The sequence below is a fragment of the Pezoporus occidentalis genome, unplaced genomic scaffold (assembly GCF_034315485.1).
Source record: "Pezoporus occidentalis ecotype Australia unplaced genomic scaffold, CSIRO_AGI_Poc_V1 ctg3, whole genome shotgun sequence".
NCBI lineage: Eukaryota > Metazoa > Chordata > Aves > Psittaciformes > Psittacidae > Pezoporus > Pezoporus occidentalis.
The window spans coordinates 12548903-12576094 of NW_026914940.1; the positions used below are offsets into that span (position 1 = coordinate 12548903).

Here is a 27192-nt window from a genome sequence, read left to right on the forward strand (position 1 = left end):
AAGAGGAGCAGGTGGATGAACAAGAATTTAAAGCAAAACGCACAAGTGTTCAGATGCATTTGCCTGCATCACAGGGAAAGCAGGGATATCTGATGGTCTGGGAAGGAATGGAGCATTCCTAGATATGTTATCTCTGTTTCAAAGACCTCTCCCCACCCCCACCACAAAAACTCCTTAAACTACTTGGCATAACACCTGCAGGGTTTTTTCCTTGTAGGATTGGAGTTGTGAGAATACGGAATGGTGGCAATTTGCAGATGGTGGCATGGGCTTTAGATAACTGCCACCTTTATGCACGCCATGCACTGGTAGGTGGATGGACTTTGAGGGCTTAATTTGATCCTCTACCCTGACTTTTTGGAGCACATCCTGCCTTGTGTAATGTGTCTCCCATTCAGAGCAGATCTTTTGATCCTTCGTAATGTGCTCTACACGTTCCTATTTTTTTTGCCTCAGCTAGTTCTTAGATTTTTATTCATTAACTTTACCGATGGAAGGGTTACAGTTCAAAAGTCTTCCTTCCACACAATTTTGGCCAACTGCATATGTTGAGAAAAATGTAATAATCCAGATCCATACACTGAAAACTGGGTTGGTTTTTTTTCTCTTGAGCTTGGAATCCAAATGAAACATGGACTTCCCAGCAAGCACTGTAGATTATGTTCTTCCCCTTCTCAAAGAAACCCAAGGCTGAGACCACTTAAATGTTGGTATAGTTTTCAGTTCCTGCCTTTTTTGTGAGCTCCCTCTTACAAGGGTCAAGACAGAAGAATTTACATGTCTCCAGCTTTAATGTACATAATCTTTGTTGAACTGGCTAATAACAAATGATCTCAGTGACCCTGGCACTCTAACAGGAGCAAGCCTTATGTGAGAACAGTGTTTCCTCTTTCATGCCTTTGCCTATCTGAGGATAGTGTGTTTGGGGTTTTTTTGTTTGTTTTGTTTTTTTCCTTCTTGGAAATAGTCCCTCCACCTCCTGTCATGGTCAGTTGGCATTGCTGCAGGACATATTTCCTGCAGGTCTTTTCTATGGTGCTTTTTTGTTTTGTTCTTTTAATTGAACTGCAGTTCCTTTAATAATGCCAGATTCAGGAAGCTAGCTTCATTAGCTAATAATTTGTTTTTCAATTGACCTGTGAAAGTGCAAGTCATGAGCCACTCTATACACAGCATTCAGTGATGAAACCCTTAAGAAAATAGTTGATTACATAAGGTAATTTTAACTAATCTAGCTCTGAAAGAGTATTAATGCTTTTTTTTAGCTGTGTCTGGTCTCACCTGATCTGTGAGCTGATCAGCTGGAAACTATTTAGAGTTGTTTTTCTTCCCCAGAATGAATTTTTGTTTTGTGGCTTTAGCCAGCTGCATCAGCTCATGGAGAGGAGGGTGGGAATTCCCTGCCAGAAGCAGCGCTGCATGATTTTGACAGATTGAATATAAAAAAAATGAAATAGATGACCGCTGAGCATGAAGTGTAACCTCTGTTTCCTGCACTCAAAAGGACACTCTTAGCTCCAGTTTTAAGAGCTACTTCTAGGAGTGCTAGTTGGGATATTCTTGTTGAATAGAATAAAAACAGATCATTCATTCAGCTTTGTGAAGAAACCTGCTCATCATTCATGGGAACTATGACAAGGGAGTCTGTTACCTGGAGCTGGACTTTATTTTCTATTTTTTTTCAAACTCCAATGTGACTTTTCTGGTAGGAGAAACCCACTGGGTGGATGATGACTGTGAAGAGATAAGGACTCCTGAATGTCCAGCAGGGTAAGTATTTCCTACCAGCGGCAAAGCCAATGGTCCCCAGCTCTGCCCCAGCCCTCTGAGCTCTGCATTTCTTCACTGCCCCATCTCATAGGTTGAATGCCTGTGGTCTGGATGCTTTCCTGTGCTTCACCATTTGGACAATTAGGCAGATACTATTGTAACACGTATGCTTTGAGCTGCTAGGTGAGAAATGGTGGGCTTGAACTCTAGGTCTTTGATCACCTGCTGATGGGTTTGCCTGCTTCATTTGCCATGTAAGGAAGGTAGCCAAACTCTATTTGTTTTCCTCTAACCTAACCAAATGGTTTAGAGTTTTTTGGCTGCAATAAAATGCAGGTTGGTCCATATGTGAACATAGTTCAGGCCATTTTTTTAAATTTAATTTTGTATTAATGTTCCTAAATGAAAGGATTTCTAAATTGCAGTGGAGTACAGGATTGACTGAGTGAGGTATTTGAGCACATGGCCAAACTGAGAAAGTAAGCACTTCAGGAATCAGGTGGCTCACTGTTAGCCTTAGAGGTAAGCATCTGGTCAGGTGCTGCAAAGTCTGTGCTATTAAGAAGATAGTTTGGAGGAGATAGGAGTGCCTGCTTCTCCTGGTGACAGTAATGAGTGCTTACCCCAACAGCAGGTTTCCAGCACCCATTGCTGCCCACTTAGGGTAGCAGTACTAAATAAAAATGTAATTAAATAACATGAAATACTGTTATCTTTATTATGTGAGAATGGGCTCTGCCTCAAGAGCTCACTCAAAATGCCACACAGGCTTTTGTCTGTGAAGGGAGACCAGCTGTCACAAGCCATGTGGTTTTTAACTACAGATTGTATGCTAGGGTGGGTACTCATGCATACTATTTTTCTTTGTTCTCCTTGTCCTTCTATAAACACTTGCCTTTTGGGGCTAAATGCTTTTAGCTGCTCAGGGAAGTTGTCTTTTATGTTGGAGTTCAGCCCTTTCACTGACTGTCAGTGAACAATGGATGTTACTAAGTGTGAAGATTATCGATTTGTGCTGGTCTGTTAAGTAAGCAAAATAATTATAGGCATATATCATATGTAGTAGCTGTAGATTCTCTGGAGTCCTAGTGAGCAAGTGGAAATAAAATCACTTTGTAATGCTGTATTACACTCCTGCCGCTTTTGCTTTTAGCTTTGTTCGTCCCCCTTTGATCATCTTCTCTGTTGATGGTTTCCGTGCATCATATATGAAGAAAGGGAACAAGGTCATGCCCAATATTGAAAAACTCAGTGAGTACATCTGTTTTCTTGCAATAACTGAAATACAATCTCTTGCAGCCCCATTGTTTCCATTGCTTATTGAGCAACAGACGTAAGTGTGAGCTGGTGGGTAGAAGGGCTGCAACAAATGCAGGGCTCCTCTGACTGAAAGGTCTGTCAAAGATTAAGTCTTTTCTTTTTCCCATGAAATGGCAGAAAAGTCTGTTTTGGTTTAGATGGCATCAAGTGGTGACTTGAAAAGCACCCTGGCTAAAGGAGCACCCAGCAATCAGAGTGGGGAGAGAGATGCTGCTTTCAGGAATGCTGGTCAGAATCGGTGGCTTTCATGTGGCTTTGTCAGCGAAAAAAGCAATCTTCAGTATGTTATGTGTACCATGCACTTATAAGCTAGTTGGGAGGTACCCAAAAGAATTTCCAGTTGATTCAGAAATATTGAAGATAGCCCATTGTGAAACTGCAGCTTTAGTGTATTTATCATTCAAAAGTAGCCTGCATTTTCTCATGTTGTTTTACTTAGCCAGATACTCCCAATGACTCTGGATTCTGGAAGGAGGTAGCTCAGAAAGTAAAACAGTCTATGGAAATGCAGCTGGTTCCGTAGTCCTCTGTCTGCTTCATTTCAGTTGCTTATTGTGAAGTACAAAGTGCGCATGAGTGGATTTACTACTGGCCCATGGGAAGATCTGCCACTGTTAAGCAGCTGAATGTTCATTTAAATGGGTTAAAATTTAACCAGTTTCTGCAGCATTTTGAGTCCTAGCAAATGAAAATTTCTGTTCTTGTTTTCCAAGTCTGAGAGCTCCACTTCCTAATGTTTATATTTGCTATTGAATTTTCAGGATCTTGTGGAACACATTCTCCTTACATGAGACCTGTCTACCCTACAAAAACCTTCCCCAACTTGTACACCCTTGCTACTGTAAGTCCCTGTGAAAGACTTTTTGATGATAAAATGTTGCACTGCAACAGAAATGTAGGTTGTGGGAAGCAAGGTTTTGTTTTATTTAATAAAACTGCTTCACTGTCCATCCTTTTCAGTCCTCAGTTAAGTATTTTCTTCATCATTTTGCTGTTCTGAGATAATGTATCTCACCATTATACACTGTGCCACAGCTTTTGTGTGCTTTCTAATGCCTGCTTTTGCAGTTATTTGTACTGCTGTGTAATTACAGGTTGAAGTTTTTGTGTTTTTTTTTTTTGGGGGGGGGGTGAGGGGGAAAAACCACCCTGAAACCCTACCCAGAATACAAACAGCAGTTGTTCCTTCATTGGGGTAGCTGAACTCAGTGGGGCTGATTTAGCAGCTGACTCACAGTTTACAGTTGCTGAGTGTGTTGGATGCTGCACTGGCCCTGCAGTACAGCAAGCCATCACTTCTGCACTCCGGTGCCAGCCTGTCCTCATGCTGGCATGCAAATGTTCCCATGTGACAGGACTCCTAAAACTGGGATGAGGGACTTCCTACCTGCAGTTGCATTTTTTTTTCTCCTTTCTTTCTTTCCTGCAGCCTCTGCACAAATGTTAAATGGGAAAAGAGGGGATGGAGAAACAAATAGCTGGGGATGGGAGAGGGCCAGGAGAAAGGGAGAAGAGCAGAAATTTCTTACATTGCCTTTAGTGATGGACAAATTGCGCTGTGGCTTTGGTTGCCTTGCCTTTTTTGTTTTTTTATTTCTTGGAAATAATTTATCTCACAGAGGCTCTGGTGAAGATAAAACATTATAAGATGGAAATGCTAAGTGTTACTCTTGCAACCAGAGAATGAATTACTGTTTCCAGAGAGGGAACTGAAAGTCCAAATCAATCTTTTCATAAAATTTTGCTTACTTTAGATGGCCTCAAACTAACTTTTAACCAGTGTGAAAATACTTTGAAGTATCAAGTAACAGGAGTTTTTATGCTTTTTAGCACCATTCAATCATGTCCTACTGCTTTCGTTACTACAACCAGTTTTAAATGTGCTTATCTTAAAACTTTTTCTGGTGTGCAGTTACAAAGATACCTATTTTATAATAATTCAGTGGTCTTTGCAGATAGCTGTGGAGAACTGGATTTGCGTGCATTAAGGTTTTACTAATAAGTGTACTTCTCACAAAGGGACTCTATCCTGAATCACATGGAATCGTTGGCAATTCGATGTATGACCCAGTGTTTGATGCCAGCTTCAGTCTTCGAGGGCGAGAGAAATTCAATCACAGATGGTGGGGAGGTCAACCAGTAAGTTTCAGATTCCCTTCTCCTCCTTTCCTCCTCCCTCTCCTCCCCTCCCCCTGTGCTGTGGAACACAGCCAATAATAATAATTAAAAAAATACATCTGTGAACAATTTGTACCTAATCTCCCCCCTGGCTGGCCCTGTGTCTGTTAATTTAACCTCATGTTTTGAGTTGGCTTTTGCTTTTCAGAATAATAAAGCCATTGACTATGGAAAGGTGCTTGCATTGATACGTATAAATTAGATGTGGCTAGGAAAAAACCCTCACTTTGGGCAGCAGTTTAACACTGTATTTTCGTCACAGTGGCATAATGTTTCCTTTTCATTATGGGTTTCTCAGGTTTTCATCCTTGTAATGTCCTTGTGGCAGTATTAATGTTCTGTCAGCACACTGTGGCACAACTTCATAATTAAGTCCACAAGCGATTGCTGTTACCTGACTTGCTGCAGAGGCTGTAGAAGTTTGAATTAATTTCTGCCTTGAGCATAGCAGCAGTGGCTGAACCAGGTCCTCTTGGACTTGGTGTTTTCTCTAGCTCTGATTCCTTATTCTGGGCATAGAAACATCCTCCTTCAAAATATTCCTTATTAGTACAGCTAAGAGTCCCCTTGCTTCAGCTACTCTTTTCCTCTATTAGTGCATGCTGTGGTGGCTTGCTTTGCCATCAAAAGTGGGTTTAAATTAAACTAACAAGTTTTACGTGCAAGCCACCATGGTGCAGGCACACATCATTGCACTGATTGCTTACAGAACTGTCGTTTAGCAGCTTCTTGTTCAGCTAAACCGACAAAAGAGTGAGGTGACAGAGCAGGGAAATTGGAGGGGGTTTAGGAACACCATCATCTGTCACTGCTGTTTGCTGATGTGATAAGTGTTATCCCCCAAATCCCTTAAAACAGAAATATCCCAGGAGACTAAAGGAAGTTACTCAGATGATTTTAGGCTTAACAAGTGTGTGTGTTATTTGTCTGCATGTGGTTTTAGTCCACAACAAATGTGAGACAAGGCAATTTCAAGCTGCAGGCAGATGTGACAGGCAGATGTGTATGGCTGTAGCTGAGCCAAAAGGAGGTATTTTTTTTCCCTCATAAAATTTGTCAGCCTAACACTAAGCATAGACACTCCCTTGCCCAGCTATGACCTGGGTTAGCTTTAAGCACAGCTTGTGTCAAGAGGAGTGGTCAAGGAACCTTACTAGCTATTATCCTCCTAGATGCGAGCAAAGAAACAGGATCAAAACTAGCAGCAGTGAAAAGGTGGCAGTGGGTTGCTTCACCTCAGCTACAGCCGGAGCCACACAGCTAACAAATCATTCCTGCTGCATTCGGGCAGCAAGCTCACAGACAATCTCATGGTTCAACTGCTGTGTGACAACTTGTTAAACAGCTGTAATTTAATTATACATTGCATATTTAATTGTGCATCTTAATCACAATTCAGTAAGAGTTAGAGGAGAAGTAACTGTTTGGGACTGTACAAATGTATCTATTTTTAAACTGTGATATTTATACCAGTCAAAGTCTATAAATACTTCACACCTGCTGTGTTGAGTGGGGAATATGTGTAATTCCCACACACGTCCATTAAAAAGTTATGCTGCTCCAGCAAAAAGAAGTTTTTCTGGACTGTAAGCAAGGGTCATGAAAAATGACAGCTGAGAAGTGTTCAAGAAAGTTACACAACAGTGGATGACCATATGTTGGATGAAATCCTCAGAGGACAGGGAGTGCGTTGCTTAAACAAGTATGGACAATAAAATCAACCACCTGATCCGAACAAGTGTTAAATAGGAAAATACGCAAGCAATAAACTGGAAATGCCTTTGGGAAACGGGAAATATGCATAGGGGAAGAGCTGTAATTTAATCCTAAGCATTTAATATGAGGGAAACCAGTAAGTTGGGCAAACCTGACTGAGTGGCTGTAGTGGTTGGGTGAGGAGCTGGTAGATCTCCAGAAACCTGATACACATGGACCCTGCACATAGAAGAATTGCACATATGATGAGTGAATTTCAGAATTTTATAAGAGGAAAAAATTATCTCCATCTATACATGGGTTAGATACAGTCTGTTCTAGCTATCTATAATTTTTCTCTAACTATCACATTGACATAGACTGCCAAAAATAGCTAGGTATTGAAAGACAAGACAGTAAAACTAAGGGGAGAGGAAGGAAAACCTTTTCTGCATATCACAGAAGTCTTAGAATCATAGAATCGTTAGGATTGGAAAGGACCTTAAGATCATCCAGTTCCAACCCCCCTGCCACGGGCAGGGACACCTCACACTAAACCACGTCACCCGAGGCTCTGTCCAACCTGGTCTTGAACACTGCCAGGGGTGGAGCATTCACAACTTCCCTGGGCAACTCATCCCAGTGCCTCACCACCCTCACAATAAAGAACTTCTTCCTTATATTCAATCTAAACTTCCCCTGTTTAAGTTTTAACCCATTACCCCTTGTCCTGTCACTACAGTCCCTAATGAAGAGTCCCTCCGCAGCATCCCTATAGCCCCCCTTCAGATACTGGAAGGCTGCTATGAGGTCTCCAAGCAGCCTTCTCTTCTCCAGGCTGAACAGCCCCAACTTTCTCAGCCTCTCTTCATACGGGAGGTGCTCCAGTCCCCTGATCATCCTCGTGGCCCTTCTCTGGACTTGTTCCAACAGTTCCATGTCCTTTTTATGTTGAGGACACCAGAACTGCACACAATACTCTGTGAGGTCTCACGAGAGCAGAGCAGAGGAGAGGGGCAGGATCACCTCCCTCGACCTGCTGGTCACACTCCTTTTGATGCAGCCCAGGATAAGGTTGGGTTTCTGGGCTGCGAGCAGACATTGAAACCAGCTCATGTTCATTTTCTCATCGACCAACACCCACTTTACTGTCATAGCACATCCATCTGGTTCTTTGTAGGTCTTGGGTCTCAAACTAGAGTACTCAAACAACTGCAGAGTGGTACTTTGTTTGCACACAATCGGGAACTATTATTTTTCTTCCCAGGAAGGCATAAAAAGTGTCTGAAACCCCCAGCCTCATATTATGGCTGAAACTGCCTAGAAGAGAATGTCATTTAATGCTGATAATTTCTGAAGTACTTCCTTGCTCCTGGAAACTGGTCTATTGTATCTGGCTTTATTAAAATGTGGAGGTTCAGTGGGATTTGAAAGATGAGTAGCTGAATGTTTCTACAGCAGGAATTATGTGAAATTAATTTTGAGAGCATTAGGAAAAGAAAGGGGAAGAACGTAGTTTGGAAGTATTTCAAGGTGCTGTAGCTGGCTGTGGGACTTCATGAAATCCAGTCTTTCTGATTCAGCATACAACCTTGATTTATTATACAAGCTTAAAACCACCTTGTTTTCAAAACAAAAGTGTTTGACAAGAAACAGCTGCAAAACCACTCCTTTCACAGCATCTCACAGAAATAGTCAGCATCAGGGCCCATGGTCCCAGAGGGGAAATTAAGTTTACTGCTCATTTTTCATGACACTGAGGCTCTCTTTGCTCATCCCAAGTAATTTCATGCACTAAATTAGGCCTCAGCTGCCTTTGGCTTCTGTTAAGCAGTACTTTTCCATATCTTGGTTTGATGTTGCAAGCTTAAGCTTATACTACAGACAATATATTGCTTTTCTTTGGTGATCTTTCATAATCCGTAGAAATCTATTGGCCTTCCCAAGGTCAGAAGATCACAGAATTGTAGAACTGTGGGTCTGTGGTTAATGGGGACAGACCTTCATTCAGAAAGTAATCCAGCTTGGACCTGAGTTTGGCTCTGATGATGACTCTCTCTTCAGCAATATCTTAATTATAAAAGTATTGAAGCTTGTTTATGGCACCTTGTAGAAGGCTTTATTTTCACTATGAACCTTTTAAAGAGAATACAACCTTCATCATTGTTACACAGCTTAACTGAGTGTTCCTGATTTTATCTAAATTTCACATTCTATATCAGTTGTTGGGATAAAACCATTTTTCTCTCTTGTTGGTTTGAATTCTGTTGGTTTTTAAGTATCTAAAGATTACAGAAAGAACTTCTTATTTTAATTTTCATACTTATTCAGCCTGAGCATTGGCAGCATAGTTGCATTTGAGGAGACCAAATTTTGGGCTCAGCTTTGCAGAAAGCTGTCATCTGCCTTTTTGTCCGGAACACATTTTGCAATCACTTTGGTGGAGACATAAAAAGAGGCATGTCTATAATTGTCTTTTTAGAAGCATTTCTTTTTATACAGCTTGATCCATAAACAAGTAACAGGGCTCTCTGAGTCTGTCTAATTATTTTTGAATCAGGGTCGGAAGTTCTAGTTCCAATTCTAATTTCATCTAGTTCTAATTCCATTTAGTTTCAACAATCATTTGTGTCTTGTTAAAGAGTAAGGAGTATTGAAGGTGCTACTCCATGTTTTACCTTGTTGGGAAGACAAATTGCAAACAGTGCAGGAGTGGAACAGTGGTGGCACCACCCTTGTATTAATTCTCCATGTTTGCACCAGTCTTGGAGATGTTTTTTCTCCTGGAAAATGTTGTGATTTCCCATTTACCACTTTTGCCTGGATGTGGAAAGGATTTCCTGTTCATGGATTACTAACTCTTGTATGTGTTTCCCCTGCTTCTGACATGAGCCTCCTTCCCTGGTTGGTCAGCAGGCTTGTGTAACTTGGCCCAAGGGCCAGACTTCAGAGCTGCCCCTCCCATCAGCCTTGACCTGAGATGTGCTGCTGCCAGTCCTATCATAATGCAACAAATACAGGGCAGCCTCTGCAAAGTTATGGGCTCTTATTTATTCATAGAGGATTAAAAGTAGGGAGGCGCCCTACTTCCTATGCAGGCTTTCAAAGAATTCATCAGCTATCTCAAATAATTTTGTATGTAGTATCTGTGAAAATGTGTCTAGCAGTCAGAAGAAGGGAAAACTTGGGGCTTCTATGTTCCATATGGCATTGCCTCTTAAACTATTGCTTAGCCTGTCTATTTTTATCCACAAAGGAGGGAGAAAAACTGTAGTCATTCAACATATAGGATATAAAAATTACTAATTCAATGTATAGGATGTTTCATAGACATCTAGAAAAACATGTATATTATTTCCTGTGGCATTTGCCAGTGTACTAGGTTTGAATCTGTAGTTCCATAATTTAACAGGTCTGTATTATAAAAATTAGATATTCTCTAATTCCTATGGCATGATAAGAAGACAGAATGGTTAATCTTTAAATCTTTTAATATTTTAAATCTTTTATTCCCCTCCTCTCTGCTCAAGCAAATTAATTCAGAAATACGTCCTTTATATAGTTTGTAATACAATAAGATTTGTTCCATATGCAAAACAGGGGTGCATGTCTGACATAGTTAAACAGCTGACTCTAAGATTCTAACACATTAACAGTTAAAACCAACGTATTTACATACAGCAAATAAATTACATAAGCTCACAAATGGTACTGACCTCGCAACACCTAAGACAGCAAACTTTATAAGTGACCTGAACTGATGTGACCAGCCACATAGCATATGTAATGTATTGCAGTTACATGCTGTGTACTGGAACATCTAGAATTAATCAACTTTAAGACTGTGACTAACCAAAAGAGAGGAAATGGAACAAGAACTCCTATTCCCATCTTAATTTCAATTGGTTTGGATGGGCAAGGTTGAGTGAGCATTGGATAATTTAATTTTCTGTACATTGACTGACAACATAGAGTCATGTTAGCCTGTGAGAGGCATAACTTGACTTGAAAGACAATGAATTTAATTTAGACAGTGAGAGATGTTCACTGGTGATTAGGCTGCAGTAACAGTTTGCCAGGCTTTTCTGGTGGACTTACTATCCTATAGCTGAGGGTAATAAAGAAACTTATGTGCTCCTATGAGCTGCTCCAGTTTGTTGTCTAATTTTACCTAGCCAGTAAAGGGCCCGGCTGATCACGGACACTTCTGGGAGATTGCTACCATTAGATTAATCAGCAGTAACTGTCACAACTATAAAACACACTGAAAAGTTGATTTAAAGCTTGTTCAATGCTGATAGAAATTCCTCCATCTACAAGACTGCTGCTACTCTGCATGCTCAAAGACATCTCTGCAAATGTATAGCTCTAAGTAGGAGCTTTAGGTAAGATGTTGAATACTGTTGAGTTTTCTTATTTTAATTTCAAATAAACCAAAGGCTTCATCTCTTTAAAAAAAAAAAAATGTAAGAGGGAGGCCCAGTAGTATTTTGTTATAACCTTGAGTTGAATCAGGCTTTGCCTGGCAAAGTCAGGATGAAGTCATTCCGACTCACTGCTCAGGTGAGTCAGATAGTGGCCTTTTGATTTGCTGGCCTTTGACTTCAACAGAACATTGTCTTTGCTGTTGAGTTTTTTTCAAGTGCAACAAATGTGTCCCTATCCAAATAGCTAATGCCAATGTAAATGCCTGCATTCCTGAGGTGAAATACTGAGGAGCAGGGAGGGTGCAGTTTTCCTGTCTGAAGCCATCCCTGGATGCCTTTGGACTGTCCTTACTGCTTACTTAAGCTTGCACAACTAGGAATGGTCTCCATTTACTTGCATTGCTCCTGCTTCAGAAAAGTGTTCAGTGCTGTTTCCACATGGCATTCATAAAGCACGCTCTATGCTCAAAAGGAATAAAACCCACCTAACACCTTCTTGCATGCATGCTGGGTACACCTTGGCAATGTAGGTAGGGCCTGATTATTCATCTGTTGACTGGTGTTTTACTTGCTTGGCCAGAGGGAGGGTGTCTTTTGGTACGTGTATAAAATTGTTGCCTAAAATAGACAGTGTCACTTGTAATTTAAGCAGTGCTAACAGTGAGGAGCAGCACAGGACAGCTTCAGCTGCTAAGGGTGGAACTTAGCTGGTGTGACTTGGCCAAAGAGGCAGCCTGGACCACTTGGACCTGTGCAGGGCAAAGCAATAGAAAGTCAAACTAGAGTTAACATATGGTAAAATCCAAATGCTGAATTCCCTGGACTCAGTTTGTTGATACCTTCCCAAAGATATCTGCAAAATGATTTAAACTTTGCAGGAACACAAACACTTTCAAAGAAAAAGAAATCTGCTGCAGCTCTGTAGGAACAATGGTTTTCCAAGTACTGCAAGACCAAAGAGCATAACAGCAGTGGAGCTGGCACTCCTCATACTGAATTTGTATTTGACTTCTTTGCCATAGTGGGGCTCTACTCTAGGAATAAATCAGCAATGCAAAGGAAAATGTAATTGATTAAAGTGTGGGCCTTTTTTCACCTGGAAAGTCCATGAACTACTAAGGGATATGGAATAGCTCCTGCCCTAGTTAGACACAGGGTGTAGGCTGAAGGTATATAACCTGTGCTGATTTATATGACACAAATGAGCTTGTGGATGCATCCTTGAATTACACCTCTTGACTGCAGCATACAGGCTCAGTGACATGATAAGTGGATTGTAGGCACACTTCCTCATCTCTCCTGTTCACCTGCTTCCTTCTTCCCTATCCCATAAGGAGTAATATTCTGTGAGCACTTGAAGACAATATCCCTGTTATTCAACAATTCAAAACCAAATTCCAGTATAAATGCAAAGTCATCTTAAATTTTTTTTACAGTAGATACTTTGCAGTCACATCATCTTGTGGTCATTGTCACCATGCAAACCCCAGTGCTGGTGGAAGGCTGAGGCTGAAAAGGCTGGGGGAGGTACATGGGGGACTCCTCATTTGGTGGCAGATTGAGCATAGATTAATATGAACCAACCTTGAAATCAGACTCTTGAGGAGAAGCACTTGAAAACAGAAGGATGGACTGCATATCTGTGGCCATTTTGCTCCTGCTGCATTTGGTAAGCCAACGTTTCTATAGAGCTAACATGGATGTATTTTTGCCTGAAAAAGGGATACATTGCTAAAAAGTTAGAATACAATGAAAACAAAAGATCTTTTATAGCTGTGATTTTAATTTAACTGGATTGAGTCCAGTAAGATTTTGAAGAGTAGAAGATGAGAGATCAGTTAAAGGGTGTGACCAGGGCACTGGAAAGGCAAAGATAACCAATTTTCCCATAAATAACATAATATCCAATTTTAATTGCTGTTAACTATAGCTTCAGTGTGCAAATGATCTTCCATTAGACTGTGCCAAATTTATTTCAATTAAGATTGATACATGAATAGTTCAGGCATGACATTTGAGCAGTCCATGCCCAGATGACAGTTTATAAGTGCCTCTTTGAGCAAGGTAGAGGAATCTATTTTCAGAAAGTTGATATAAAGTAAACCAAAGATTTTGCAGTTATGAAGTAAGGGAACTACATTTTGGTGTAACTGCTTATGAAACGGATAAGTATGCATAAATAGTGGGAAGAAATAATCTAGTTGTACACATGATGCTGGCCTTTAAGCCATTGCCACGTTTGAGGTGAGTTTTGAGATAATTTGGATAGCTCCTTGCTAGAAAAATTTAGTTCTGTAGGGTTATAAACTCATATTGTTTGTTTTCCTTAACAGTGAATCTTTCTGACATTTGGTCATTCTCATTCTCCTGCATTGTAAAGATATCCAAAGAATAGAAAAGAGAAAGTGGGTGAAGGACAGAGAGGAAGAGAAGGGTAATGAGGATAATGAGTGGTATGGTACGGCTTTTATTATAGAAAGATCAAACAAACTAAGGTTGCTCATGCTTGAAAGTAATAAATAGAGGAGAGTGTCATGACTGTTGTACAGAAGTGGGAAGAGAAAGGATTAATAGCCTGTTTTCAAAGTATGAGAACAGTACCCTAATCCCAGAGATACTGGCATGTTGAAACCAAACAAAACCAAAAATACACTGATGCAGTGTGCGAATACATTGTGGAACTTTCTGCTCCAAACTGATTTGTAGGCAGAAAAATACATGGGATCTGAAGGACTGAAAAAAGGATTTGAAAAATTAATGGAGATTTGTTCCATCATTTCCATCAAGCACTTGGGATGAGCTCAAAATTAAACATCTATGGAGGAAGGTGTCCCTCATTGCTTTCTTTATAGCCTTGCTCACTCATCTGTTCCCTTTTTTTGCGTTCTCTTTTCTAACACATTTTCTGTTGATGGTTGCTGGTGGTAGAATATCGGGAAAGAGGCACATTTTTGCAAGCACTGCTTAGTGTTAAGCCGTGTTCCTTCCTGCAGAGTATCCTCCAACACCTGAGTCTTAAAAAGCTCAGGGGAGTAATGACTTATTTTTGAAAATCAAATAGAATACTGGGGAAATCCCTGGCCATGGATCGTAATGCTTTGTATTAAAAGCAACACAGAGTTTTAGGGGTGAAAGTCCACAGCACGGTGGCTGATCCACCAATACAGAACTTACATAGGTTTGTCACTCCACATGTTTGAACTGGGGACACAGGCTGAAAACTGCAGTTTTCACTTCGAGGCTCAGGGTAGAAGAATGTGTGTTGAAAACATTTCCTTTTGATTTCAGAGGGTAATTAAAGATCTGAACACATTCTAATCCTCTTATATTTTCCTCATTAGATTTGGATTACTGCAGCCAAGCAAGGGGTGAAAGCTGGCACGTTCTTCTGGTCTGTGTAAGTGCACCCTGTTTTCTAGAGATTTGTAACTAATAATTCAGAATTAATCTGATGCAAGGGTTTATTAAGTCATTTTTCTTAATCTAAGCATTTGTCAGCTTGGAGACCATATCTGTAAGCCTCCCTTGTTTCATTTGTGCAATGTTTCTGATGCTACAGTTTGCTGCTTGAAGTTCATACACAGTTTTTTAGCAGTTGTTTGAAGAATAGATGTGTGAATATGTAATAAATTACTTTCATTACACGGTGTGTTATTTCACATCCTTAGTATTGCTAGTAATGTTTCCTAGTCCTTTGAGTGTTTGTGGAAGACTCTTTTATTGTCCTCTTATGTCATCTGACATCAACAGCCTAATTGACTCAAAGCCTGACTCATTCAGTTTACAATCCAGTCTGACCTTTGAGTAAGATATCCAATTTCCCTTTCCTAAAAGACAGCCTTGAGGATTTTTGCTGTCTATTCTTTTGTTTAATGGTTCCAAATTATTTTCCCTTGTCCCAGCTAACATATCTTTCTAACCAAACATATCTTTCCAACCAAACAATTAATAAATTTTGATAATTTCTGAGTTCTGAGGAATTTGTATGGGTCAGCCTCTCTATTTCATTTTAATGGAAGGATTGGAGGAGCAATGAAAATGAGCAGACCGTCAAGGCTGAAGTACTAAAGGAGTTTTGCCTATTTTTTTGTGATTCCATTAGGAATAATACTCTTTGCTACTCTAAATATCATTTGGCATATGGAAGGAATAAAATAAAATATATTGTGTATGAACCTAATGGTAGGTTTAGGCTTGCAGGATGGTTATCTGTCAGAGCTCCAGTCTGGTGCTCTACAAAACAAAGAAATTAATGTGATTCCTAAGCTCTAGAACTACATAGTCACCATAAACACCCTGGCCAATGAATGCCTGGGGATATAAAATGTTACGGAAGGCAACCGCGGATATGTCATGTGAATGGCAATAATACGAGAGCAAGACAGCCACTTCAGCTACGAATGAGATGGGTGAATGTATATGTCTTAAAACTTTATTTTTTAATTTGAGACACAGAATGATTTTTTGGAGAGTTTCAGGCAAACTCTTTTTTTGGAATAGAGAAGCGTTAAAACCATCTTAGTCCCAAATTAGTTAATTGAAACAATGGCTTTTTTCTTAGTACACAATTAATACAAATTTTAAAGCTGGGCAATACCCAAGATGATTGTTCTGCTTTACAATATTGCCTTGTTTGCAAATTTTAGTACAAATTCTCATTTTTATAGTTGTTTTACAACCTAAAGTTTTCCCTGTAGTTAGAGACTGAGGACCACTGCTGTTCTACATGGCATTAAAAATGAACTCATTTTAAAATGGCTGTTGGCATTTTTATTTCTCTGTCAGATGTTTCCAAAGAGTGCTTAATTCAATTCAGCACGGTGAATCCAAGACAGTTGTATTTGATTCCTGCCCGATTAATCTGATGGAATCTGGACTGACTATGCTATTGTATTAAAATAGCTGCGTGGTCACTGACCAGCAGAGCTTTCCTAGGATGAGCTATTTAACAGCTGTTTATAAGGTTAGTCCTTTGCATAGCATAAACTTGGCCTCTGCAGCCAAGTGAGAAGTCTCGGGACACAAACAGTGAAAAAGGATGAGTCTGTTCTGCAGAGTGAGAAGCCGTCAAAGTTATTGTGCAAGTCACCATGCTGATGGCCTGGTGTGTCAGATGGCTTTGTTTTCATTTACACCAGACTAGCCCTCAATTTGGTTACCATTAAATCTATGGGAACAGCCTTCAAGACTGCCAGAGCAGGATGATAGTTTAAACCTGTACTGATGTGAGAAAATTAATGGTTTTTACTCATGCCAGCTATCCAATGGTAGCACCATTGTACATAAAAAAAAGTCCATCTGGGTTAAAGCTACCAGAATGTTACTCATTTCTATTTAGAACACTTAGATTTACTGCCTTTAGATCTGACTCCAGTCACAACCTTTGGTCATCTTTCTTTTGGCGTATGTGGACATCCAGGAGATCTGAGGTAATTCTATTTGCAAAACAAGAATCAGGATCAAACAAGAAACAAAACACAGCTTACTAAAAGCAAATAATATTGTTATAATTGTTTTTAATCATGTTAGAATCAGTTCATAGCAAGACTGTGTTGATAGTTTTTTGTATTCTATGATAACAAGGTATATTTTTGTATTTTGTGGTCCAGTGTCATCCCCCATGAGCGCAGAATATTAACAATACTGCAGTGGCTAACTCTTCCAGACAATGAAAGGTAATTCACTTATTGGCATCTGCTGTTGGATAACTGCTAGCTTGTCTTCTTCTTAAAAGTAGCTGGAAGAGCAAGGGGAAATTTAGTTCTAAAAATAATTTTTGTCTGTTAAATGATATCCCTGATTTAAGGATTTATTTGGGATTCATGTTTAGTTTTAATCTTTTATTTTAGTCTCAGCTTTTAACCGTCAGTATTTTCATTCTTGTCAATAAATGTGTAGCATGGTTTGAATTTATTTCTTATCAAAAAGTATGTAGTTACATGGATTAACTTGGATTGTCCTTATCCTACTGAGTCTAATATGGTTTAACAACCTTACAGGCTGTGGCAGTTGCAGGACTGGATCCTGAGCAGTGGGAAAATGTTAAGATTTTAATTATGAGTATTTTTTAATATGCAAGTTCCCACATGTTACTGGCTGCAAAGCTCAGGCAAGCTGCTGTTGTGATCTCTCCTACAAGACTTAGAAAGAGCATGTGTCCTCAGATGGTACCCCATGTGCCTCCCCGCATGTGTTCTTGGATTTAATAAAACTGTAGAACAACTAATTGCTTAATCGTACCATGGGAACATATGACTGCTAAATGAGTCTATGATTTTGTGATTGAGAAACAGTTCTTTTTCCGTAAAGCCAACTCTCATTGGAAGGTTGTCTTGACCTAACAGATCTGAGGTTTTGTTGTTGAAGGAAAGCTATCCTGAACAAGACCTTTCTTTCTTTCTTTCTTTCTTTCAGGCCTTATGTTTATGCTTTCTACTCTGAGCAACCAGATGCTGCTGGTCATAGATACGGTCCTTTCAACTCGGAGGTTAGTACAGATTTTCTTCTGCAGATAAACCATGTGTCTGAAATACACTTACTTTTTTTCTCCCAATAATTGCCACTGCTCAGGAGTAACATTTCTAGCAACCTTTTTTCACCCATTTCTGAAATATGCTTCCCCTCTGCCAGAGAGCAAAGTTGTTGTCTAAAGGATTCCTTTCCAACCCTAATGATTCTCTGATTCTCTGATTTATCATGTGAGATTCCCTACTGAGAGAAGGAACTGCCCATGCCTTTCAGAAGGCTGTTGCTCTGTGTGATATGATAATGCAAATGGAAACATTTACTTGGCAAAGACAGGAGTATATTTAGGTACAACAGCATAATTTAACTTTCCCCTAAGGATTAATCCTTCTTAAAAGTAATAAAAATATAATGCAGAAAATATTAAGGAAAAATGCAGAGGAGAAAAAGCTTTCTTTGAAGCTGACAGCCTGCAGTAGCCAAAGTAATAATTCCAGTCTGTCATGAAGTGTAAAAAGCTGCTATTTCCAGTTTCATATAGGCCCTACAGGGGTTCTGAAAGCTTTGCCAGTACTGTTCCCTCAGGACCATACTGTTGAGTTCGGAAAAAGTTTTGAAGCACTGTAAGGTATTTTAATGAGAAATGATGTGCAAAACACTACAGTAGTTTAACCCCTTGTTTGAACTTTGGGTAGCTGGCTGGGACTGACGGGTGCTGCTTCCTTGCCAACACTGTCCAGGTGACAAGATCATGTACTTGTTTGGGTTTTGTAGGGAGGGAAAGTAAATTCTGCACCTGAATATCTGCTTTGTGTGGCTGGGATCTGGCATCTCTGGTGATCTCTGACATCTGGCAAAGGTCCTCTGCAAAGTTCCAGTGCGAATGTAGGCCTGCAGATTGCCATCACAAGACTTCAGGAGTTTTCATACATGCTTTTTAAAGGGTAAACAAATGTTTGCAAATCTTCAAATACTGAGGAGTGTGTCAGATACCTACCCTGTGGAAGGTAATACAAATCTCCCTGAGCAGTCCGGTACACAGCAGTAGTTTCTTACTTATTTGGTATACATCTGAGAGCTGAACTCTGCTGGAGAGCAAAGAGAAGCAGGAATAGTATTTTTTAATATTCCAGAGCTATTTAGTCTGTTTAAATAAGTTTGCAGTGGTTATGAACTTGCTGTGGGTAGCATCGCTGTTGGAGAGCTTTGAGCCACAATCACAGAGCAGTGAGTGTAAGGAATTATTCCAAACCAGCACTGGAACACTGCACTGGAGAGAAAGTAGTCCCTTCTCTGGATAAGTGGCAGTTCAAATCTGCCAACACTCTTGCTAAATTGACAGGCATTGATATGTCTTCATGTTGTCATTTTGCTTAAACCAGGAGAGATGTCTGATTTATTTGAGTGAGGTATTGGTAACGAGAGCTTTCTGAGTCAAGGATTTATTGCTCGGTGATGCTTTATAGTTCCTCTCATTGAAGTGTTACAAATATTATGTGTGACTTATGACTGACAACTCTAATTTTATTTATCTGTAGACAGTCACTTCCTTCTGAATAGAGTTTTGGGACTCTTTACATGGACTTTGAGGAGAATATGAACATGATGACACTGAATTTGTCCTTCAAATTGTTGTCTTTAACCAGTTTAGCATCCAATGTGGTAATCTAGTTTTAGGTTAATTATAAGTGTCTAAAAGTGAAGTCTAATTGTATCTTCATAGAAAAAGTCACTATAAAAGCAAAAATACCCCAACACATTTTAATATTTGGTGGCCCTTCTGGATGGTTATCTGAAGGTTGCCTCTAATTGCAAGGCAAAGCTTAGGCTCTTAATAAGCATGAATTAATAGCTTATGAAAATTTTACAAATAGACTGATTTATGCCATTAGTGTTAAACACAAGAGCATGAAACTGATTGTTAGCAAATTGAGAACAGATAAGTTAGCAGATGAGCATGTATGGGTTTGCAGTTCAGACAGTGGACATGACTTTGTGAATGGAAATTTAAATAAATGAATACAGCTGTGTAAGTACACAGATGCTGAAATTTGCTGGGGGCCTCGTTTCAGGACAGATATTTTATATTGTTTTTCTTGACACTGTTTTCAATATAATTTTTAGGAGCTATGAATGTAGGTAAATCAACTGGAAAGAAAGTCCTCAAAGGGATCCCGTTCAGCTGCTTTCTTGATACCACCAGCACGACCTCCCTATGAAATCATTCTTTTCTTGTATACAGCTGGCAGCAGTTAAACAGTTGGAGTAATACTTACTGGCCACTTCATTTTCCCCAGGCAAAGGCAGACCAGCCAAACAATAATGTTTGAAAACAAGCTCTTAATAATTCTGAGTTATGGTTAAGATAGGCTCCTTACTTCTTCTTTTGAAGAGTGAAGATTTTATGTTGAGTTTTCTTGCTGCTTTTAGTAGCTAGAGGAATATTTTTACACTTTGGAAACCTGATCATTAAAGTGAATGTTTACTAGAGTTTATTATACCAAATAATGTTCTAAATGCATTTAAAACATATAATCTAATGTCACCTATTACTGACAATCTTCATCTTCTAGACTTCATCAGATGGCACTTAGAGCTTCACAGGACATGCACAACAGCAGTGTCTTAAAAGCTAGAAATAAAGGCACTTAGATGCTCTTAAACTTTATGGGTGAATTGCCAGTGTTGTTGATGAAAATGGAATACAAATTATGGCCAGTGTCCAGTAGTGTAACATTGCATGTCCTCTAGCGTTATGAATTTCAGTGTAAATGAATTGGCTCTCTAGGATTTGGTTTTTTTGGGGGGGGGGGGAGGGAACATGAATAAACATCACAGGAAGTATTTCAGTGAGTTCCATTATGTTTCCAGGAGTAGTTATGGGAGTTATCAAATATATGCTTGCTCTTGATTTACTTCTGCATTTTGTTTTTCTTTCCCTCTGTGCTTCTGCAGTTGAATTCTGGTAGGTTGTTCCGTCCGGGTCAAGAAGCAAAGCTTTGGCTGGCTAGTTACCCTTGTGATGTTACAGTTCCCTTCTGTAAGTGAGGAGGGATTCGTTTCCCTCCTCCATAACTCTGTTCTGACTCTTCTCAAGCAAGACTAAGATTTGGCTGGTTAATAAGAACTTGGCTTTTTTTTTTCTCCTAGCTAACATTTTTTTGAAAATAGAATATTCTAGAAATATACTACCATAAGAGCTCTAAAACACATCGAAATCTGGCACTGCTAAGCCGTTCCTGCTGCTCTTCTAACATGCTGTCTTGAGACGGCCAATTTCAGTGTTCAGACCTGGGTCTCCTGCGCTCGCGTGTTTCTGGCATTGTGGAGCTCTGTCTGAGCTGATTCAGAGACAGTAAACCGAGAATCCTTCCTTTCCCTGCCGCTCCTCTCATCAGGACTGCACAAAGCTTGAAGCCTTTTAAAAACAGAAAACTCTGGTGCTGCTTTATTAAAATGCCTTTCTGGAGAGAGACGAATGAGACTGGACTAGAATCTCCTTTCCAGCTGCTTGCCTTGGAAGCAATGAAACAGCATGGCAGATGGTAACATCCCCTTCCTTCCCTTCCCTGTTTACATAGCTCTGTAACTGAACAACTGTGAGAAGCTGCCTAAGTACATAGAAGTTAAATATCATCATAAATCTCTGACTTTTCTCAAGCCCGTTCAACGTGCTCTGTTATATGCAGCATATTGTAGTTACTGCCTCCCTGTAGGTATCATCTATCAGCACTTCACACGCAATCCTGAGCAATGCCAAGAGCCTGCAAGTTGTGTTAAAGTCAGTGAGAGTGGTACAGTTTGTCGTGGTTTAAGCCCAGCCAGCAGTTTAAAATTATGTGCAAGCTGATTAATGGGACGGTAGTTTTTTCCAGTCATGTCTTCATTTTTTCCCCTTCTACAAGTCTATCCCAGGTATTTGTGCATTTATGTACAGTAACATTACCCAGTAAGATGCAACACCAAAAGTGCTAGGAAATTAAATTCTAAAATTGCCCATAAAGCTGGTAATAAGGCAGGTAACAGTGCAGCTCCATGCTGAGTCTTGCATTGTAGTTTTGTCCTGCAGACCTGCAGTCCCTGAACAGTGGCTAGTGGGGTTCTGGTGATATCAGTGGGGTGCACGGCTGGCACACAGTGGTGGCACCTGTTAATCCTACTGTTTAGGGTACCTGATGTCACTGATTCAGCCAAAAAAAGTCAGTGTGGAAAACCTTTCAGAAAGCCATTTGAACTGGACAGGCTCTAGTACTCGCACCTGAACCATCCTCCAAGTGAAATGTTGCGTTTCCACTAGCACTCTACCCCAGACTTGCTAAATTGTATGTAATTAAGATTACTTAAATTGAAATTAAGTTTACTTAGATTTTGCTAATATTAATAAGTTAACATTTGATAAATAACTCCCCCCATATAACTATATATTTTCAAAACCAGAAGCCTCACCTGTCTTTTGAAACACCAATTTAATTTGCTTGTATGCTGCCCGCTCTTGTAACTGCTGTTCTGCTTTCAGTACAATTTGGTGGATTCCTCCTTAAGAAAAGATAGACCTTAAATTGTCCAAAAGCCTACATTTTTGAAAAGGCCACAGCATTTATGCTTCAGGATTATCTGGCACAGGTAGCTTTACTATCTGATGTGAGCTGAGACAGGCTTTTTTTCTGAGTCCAGACATCTCTCCCTGCCAGTACAGGAGAGTAGTTATGGCTCCCCTCTTACTGCGCCTAAGAGACCTAAGAGAAAGCTTCCTCCTAAGAGGAGACAGGAAAGACCAGTTGCAGCTCCAAAGAAAGGAAGAGGAAAAGTACATAGCGTGGATCAATATGCTGCGGAAGCTCGTCGGAAGAAAGTAAGTTTACATATGTTCCAAACTGTTATGATGGAAGTGCCACTTTTTCGGCACTATGCTAGCTTTATTTTTTTTTAACTTGAGAGTTCACTCCATGCTTCAGGTTGGGATTTGGCAGACAACCTCTATAAATGTACTGAAGGACCCAAAGAAAGCGGCCAAACCCGACCAAGTCTTCTGGGAGCTATGTTTTTCTTGTTCCAGACTCTGTACTAGGGAAAGTCTTCTTTGTAATCTCTTTATAGTTTTAAATCCAGCCATCAGCTGAAGGCACTGTCAAACAAATCCCTGGGAAGATGCTACCAGTGCTGCTAACCCTTCTGAGCTATTACAAATTGTGCAATATATTGCAGCTTCCTTAACTCCCAGTTCATGGGAGCCTGGTGATTGTTTGAGCTTCCATGTGTAGTCATTGTGGTTGTGGAAAAGTCCTGAAAATGTGACTCATAAAATCTTAAAGGGAAAAAAAACTTCAAAAAGTTGTTTAAAGAACATGTATTTTAAAGCCAGTTTGTGACTTGGGAGGAGATTCTTGATTGCATGATTTCTGAACTCTGCGTTTGCAATAGAAGTGGTGCCTAAGCCTGCTTTCACAAGAAAAATGTCAAATGGAAATTGCTCACTACGAAAAGGTGCAAGTGGAGGAAAAGGGTATTCCTTAGTGTGTCATCTGTCTCCAGCTGGCGCTAAGACCCTGGAAGGGTTATAGACAACTTCAGTATTATTCTTATTTCAAAAATTGAACTAAATAATTAAAAAACTCTTCAAATAAGCAACCTAATATTTCTCCTTTAGGCTTTAAACAAAAGCCTTGACACTCCACCCTCTCCTACAAGAAGCTATAAACACTTTTCTCAGTATTTTTTTTTTGTGAGGGTGTTTTCTTGACTTGTTGAGTGATTCAACTTAAACCAGTTGTTTTGAGACTGATTCTTTAAGTGTAAAGTCATGACTGACAGTGACACGCAAAAAATGATCAAGTATAAGAAAACAGGAATTTTCCAGAGATCTTGTGACACAGATTTACCTGAGAGGAGAATTGAGAACTGCTATGGATGATATTGCTATTACTGATCAATTTGCCATTCCAAGTTATACCCTTCTGTCATGAAGTATAGCTTGTAACATTCCTGCTGATATGAGCATATGTAACATTCCTATTTTAATTTCTTTCTTGCTCTGGATGAAAAGGTCACCCAAACTTAGCCCTAAAGAACTCTTCCTGTTCTAAAATATGAAAATTTTTAATTATTATTCCAGAAAAAAAAATCCTAATATTTGACAATAGTTCCCATTGTATCTGCAAGTTAATCTTTTGGTGCTGTTTGAGAGCAATGGAATATAATACAGGCTGGATCCTACTAATTAACAAAAAAACAAAATAAAAAATGACAAAGTTATAAATTCTTTCATCCTTCTAATCAAGCTTCTTCTAAGGAAAAGCTCAGGAGAAAATCCAATGGTGTGTATCTCAGATCCCATACTCGGAGCTGTCACAGTAGTGAAACTCTTTATTGTAGCACCATCTTAGAGATCCATAAATCCTGAAAGAGAAAATATTTCTGTACAGGCTTCCAAAGTCTTGATATCAACATACTAGCTGAAGAAAGGTATATGCAAGAGTTTTACTTGTTTCCCAATAACCCTTTGGAGGTTGCATCTTGGAAAGAACATGAACTGTAAGAGCAACATGTCCGCACAAAATATCCTTGCCTGAATATGCCACCTGCAGCCAGACTTAGGCTGCGAAGACTGGGAAAAAACTTGAGCGCTGTGTAGAATAATAAAAGATAGCTGAATTTAAAATTGAAGAGAGACAGAATGCAATGAAATGAAGAAATATAAGTGAGGCCTTTCTAAGGGCTGCTTTAAATAGTCAAGTAGTGAAGATGGCAGATTTGAAGGTTTTTTTTTGTGGTTTTCTGCGTGAGTTTTTTTGTTTCTTTTAAAACCAAGATTTTTCATTTATATTGATCTTCTTACTTAGAAATGTGTCTGCAGGTTTACAGATTAATTTGGTGAAGAGGGTATCTAAACAAAATTACCATCACTTGAAATCCTTGAAATCTCTGGAAGTATTGTTGCTCTATTTTTTTATTCTGATTACTTTTTAAAAGAAGACTCAAGCCTGCTGACAAATGTAAACATTAATGGGAAATCCATCTGGATTTCCAGTTTCCTTGAATAAGCTTTGGATTCTGAGTAAAAGTTGTATTTCCTTATATGATTGATGTTATACAAATACAGCTTCATAAAAATGGAATTCCCATTTGTTGAAGAAATTCATTTCAAAGTGGAAGAATACTGAAACAGACAATTTCCTTTTTTTCTAAACTTGAAAAGTTTCAAAGTTTTAACTGAACTGACTACTCAGGCTTTCCTGAATTAAAGTATTTCAAAATTTTACTCTTTGCCTGAACCACTTCCATATGTTGCAGAAACTGTTCTTCTTGTTCCCCACTGTGATTCCATCTCTCATGAGCCTCTTCTCTCTGTATTTATAGTGCCGCATGGGAGATGACATATCCTGTCTCAAAACCTATCAGACTCGTTTAACATCCATCCCTTAATGACTCATGCAGAAGGAGAATTTCTGAACCGTCTCTTTCTGGGTCAAACTAACATGATGTTTATTTTTTCTTCTCAGAAAATTCTGCCAAGGTCTAGGTTTTTCTGATTCAAAATTTGCTAGCATTCTGTTTGTCAATGGGAGGATGTTTTGTTGTGGAGACTTGGACCAGCCAAATCAAATGGAGAAGCAAAGAGGAAGTTGGCATATAATGACAAGAAATGTTTTCTTCTCAAAGCCAAAACAAAATATGAGTCCTCTGCCTAAAGTCTTACTTTAAAATGTTTCCCTTCTCTGTGCCATCTGGTAAAAGATCTTTCATTTTCATATAGCTGAAAACAAAGTCCTATGAACATGTCTTGGTGTTTTCTGTTTTGTTGCTTGATGAAAAGGAAACTTAAATGAAGAAATTGCAGTACTGCATCCATGTCTTCTGGGGCCTGTTGACAATTTTGCCAAAACTTCCATTTGATATGTTGAAAACTCTTGGCTCTGAAGCTGAAGAATGCTCCCTCTGAGCCCCATGTGCTGCTCAAGTGACTTGCATATTGTCATCCTAGTATCAGATTGTTACTTGAATTTCATTAAGTGACTTGGCGTATGAATCCCAAGCCCAAAACTTCACTTCACCTTCAAATTTTGACTAAACTATTCACAAAAAATAGCTTTTAAAAGTCTTGCTATTTATCTACGAGAAACAAACCATGCCCCAAAGTAACATGTGTTTTTCTGATATCTATTGTCTTACCAAATCTACATGTGTCCATAGGAGGACTAGGATCAGCCATAAAGACCTTTTGCTGTCTTGCACCAGAATTTCAGCAGGACTTTCTCATGATGAAATCACAATGTGGATATAGGAAAGGAAATGGGACTATAACTGTAGGTGTAACAGCTCAGCCAAGGCTTTGCCTCTTGACCTGGATGGTTTTCCTATCAGAATTTTGCCAAAGGATCTCCATTTGTAGAATGGGAACATTGCAATGACAGCATTAACCTTTTTTCCTATCTGCATGTTTACACAGATGATGGTGAATCCTCTGAGAGAGATTGACAAGACAGTAGGACAACTAATGGATGGACTGAAACAGTTGAAACTACATCGATGTGTCAATGTCATATTTGTTGGTGATCATGGTAAAATAAACAATATTCTTTATCAGCATGATCCACCCCTGGCAGTGTTCAAGGCCAGGTTGAATGGGGCTTTGAGCAACATGGTCTAGTGGAAAGCGCCCTTCCGCATGGCAGGGGATTGGAACTGGATGATCTTTAAGGTTCTTGTTCTCCTTTTCATGAGGAGAGAAGTGGGGCTTTAGAGTGAGACAGGGGCTTTAGAGCGAGACATTTCCATGGCCAAGTGAGTCAAGTTGTCCTACTAGGCGAAAGACTGGAATATTAGTAAGAGACTGTGTCCAGCTTGGGTGGGAAATGTCATCAAAATAATGGGGGAAGGAGGAAAACGGTAAAATGATATATTGGGTCAAGGTTAGATAGAGAGTCACCCAAAAGCAGAGGTATTTTTTAGTAGATTTCATTCCTTCAGGCATCAGAAGAAACTCTACAATAAACAGAATAGTAAATATTAGCAAAGAAAAAAAGAAAGCTTTATTAAAGAAAAATGTGACCATGTTTGAGATAAACCTGCTTCTGCATAACATTTTAGCGATGGTAGCAAAGGTCCTTTTCTGTTTAGAACTTTGTTTAATAAAGTCTCACACTAACTACTACATTGACAATAAAATGGCGTATGTCTCCTTTCTGGCTGTGGGGAGAGAGCACAAGGGTCAGGGAAGATTTCCAGGGGAGGCAGTTTTGCGCTGACAAACGCCTGTGACTGGGAATACATTCCTCCCTGCCACAAACGGCTGTAGAAGAGAATTGTTTATCTGCGGCTGCCTTGGAACAGACCACCA

At 39.5% G+C, this 27192-nt stretch overlaps 1 protein-coding gene across 6 annotated transcripts in view; it reads left to right on the plus strand.

Annotated features, from left to right (window-relative positions):
* The window catches only part of ENPP2 (ectonucleotide pyrophosphatase/phosphodiesterase 2), a 69189-nt gene that overhangs the window by 23093 nt on the left and 18904 nt on the right, over window positions 1-27192 (plus strand). For 5 of the 6 annotated variants that reach the window (XM_062627120.1, XM_062627119.1, XM_062627114.1 and 2 more), the window contains exons 5-13: window positions 1710-1770; window positions 2924-3021; window positions 3852-3931; window positions 5110-5229; window positions 14732-14787; window positions 17000-17065; window positions 17805-17877; window positions 22552-22707; window positions 26302-26413. In XM_062627120.1, the coding sequence (XP_062483104.1) occupies window positions 1710-1770; window positions 2924-3021; window positions 3852-3931; window positions 5110-5229; window positions 14732-14787; window positions 17000-17065; window positions 17805-17877; window positions 22552-22707; window positions 26302-26413 (822 nt within the window). The remainder of the gene's footprint in view (window positions 1-1709; window positions 1771-2923; window positions 3022-3851; window positions 3932-5109; window positions 5230-14731; window positions 14788-16999; window positions 17066-17804; window positions 17878-22551; window positions 22708-26301; window positions 26414-27192) is intronic. The other variant, XM_062627116.1, reaches the window with a different exon arrangement.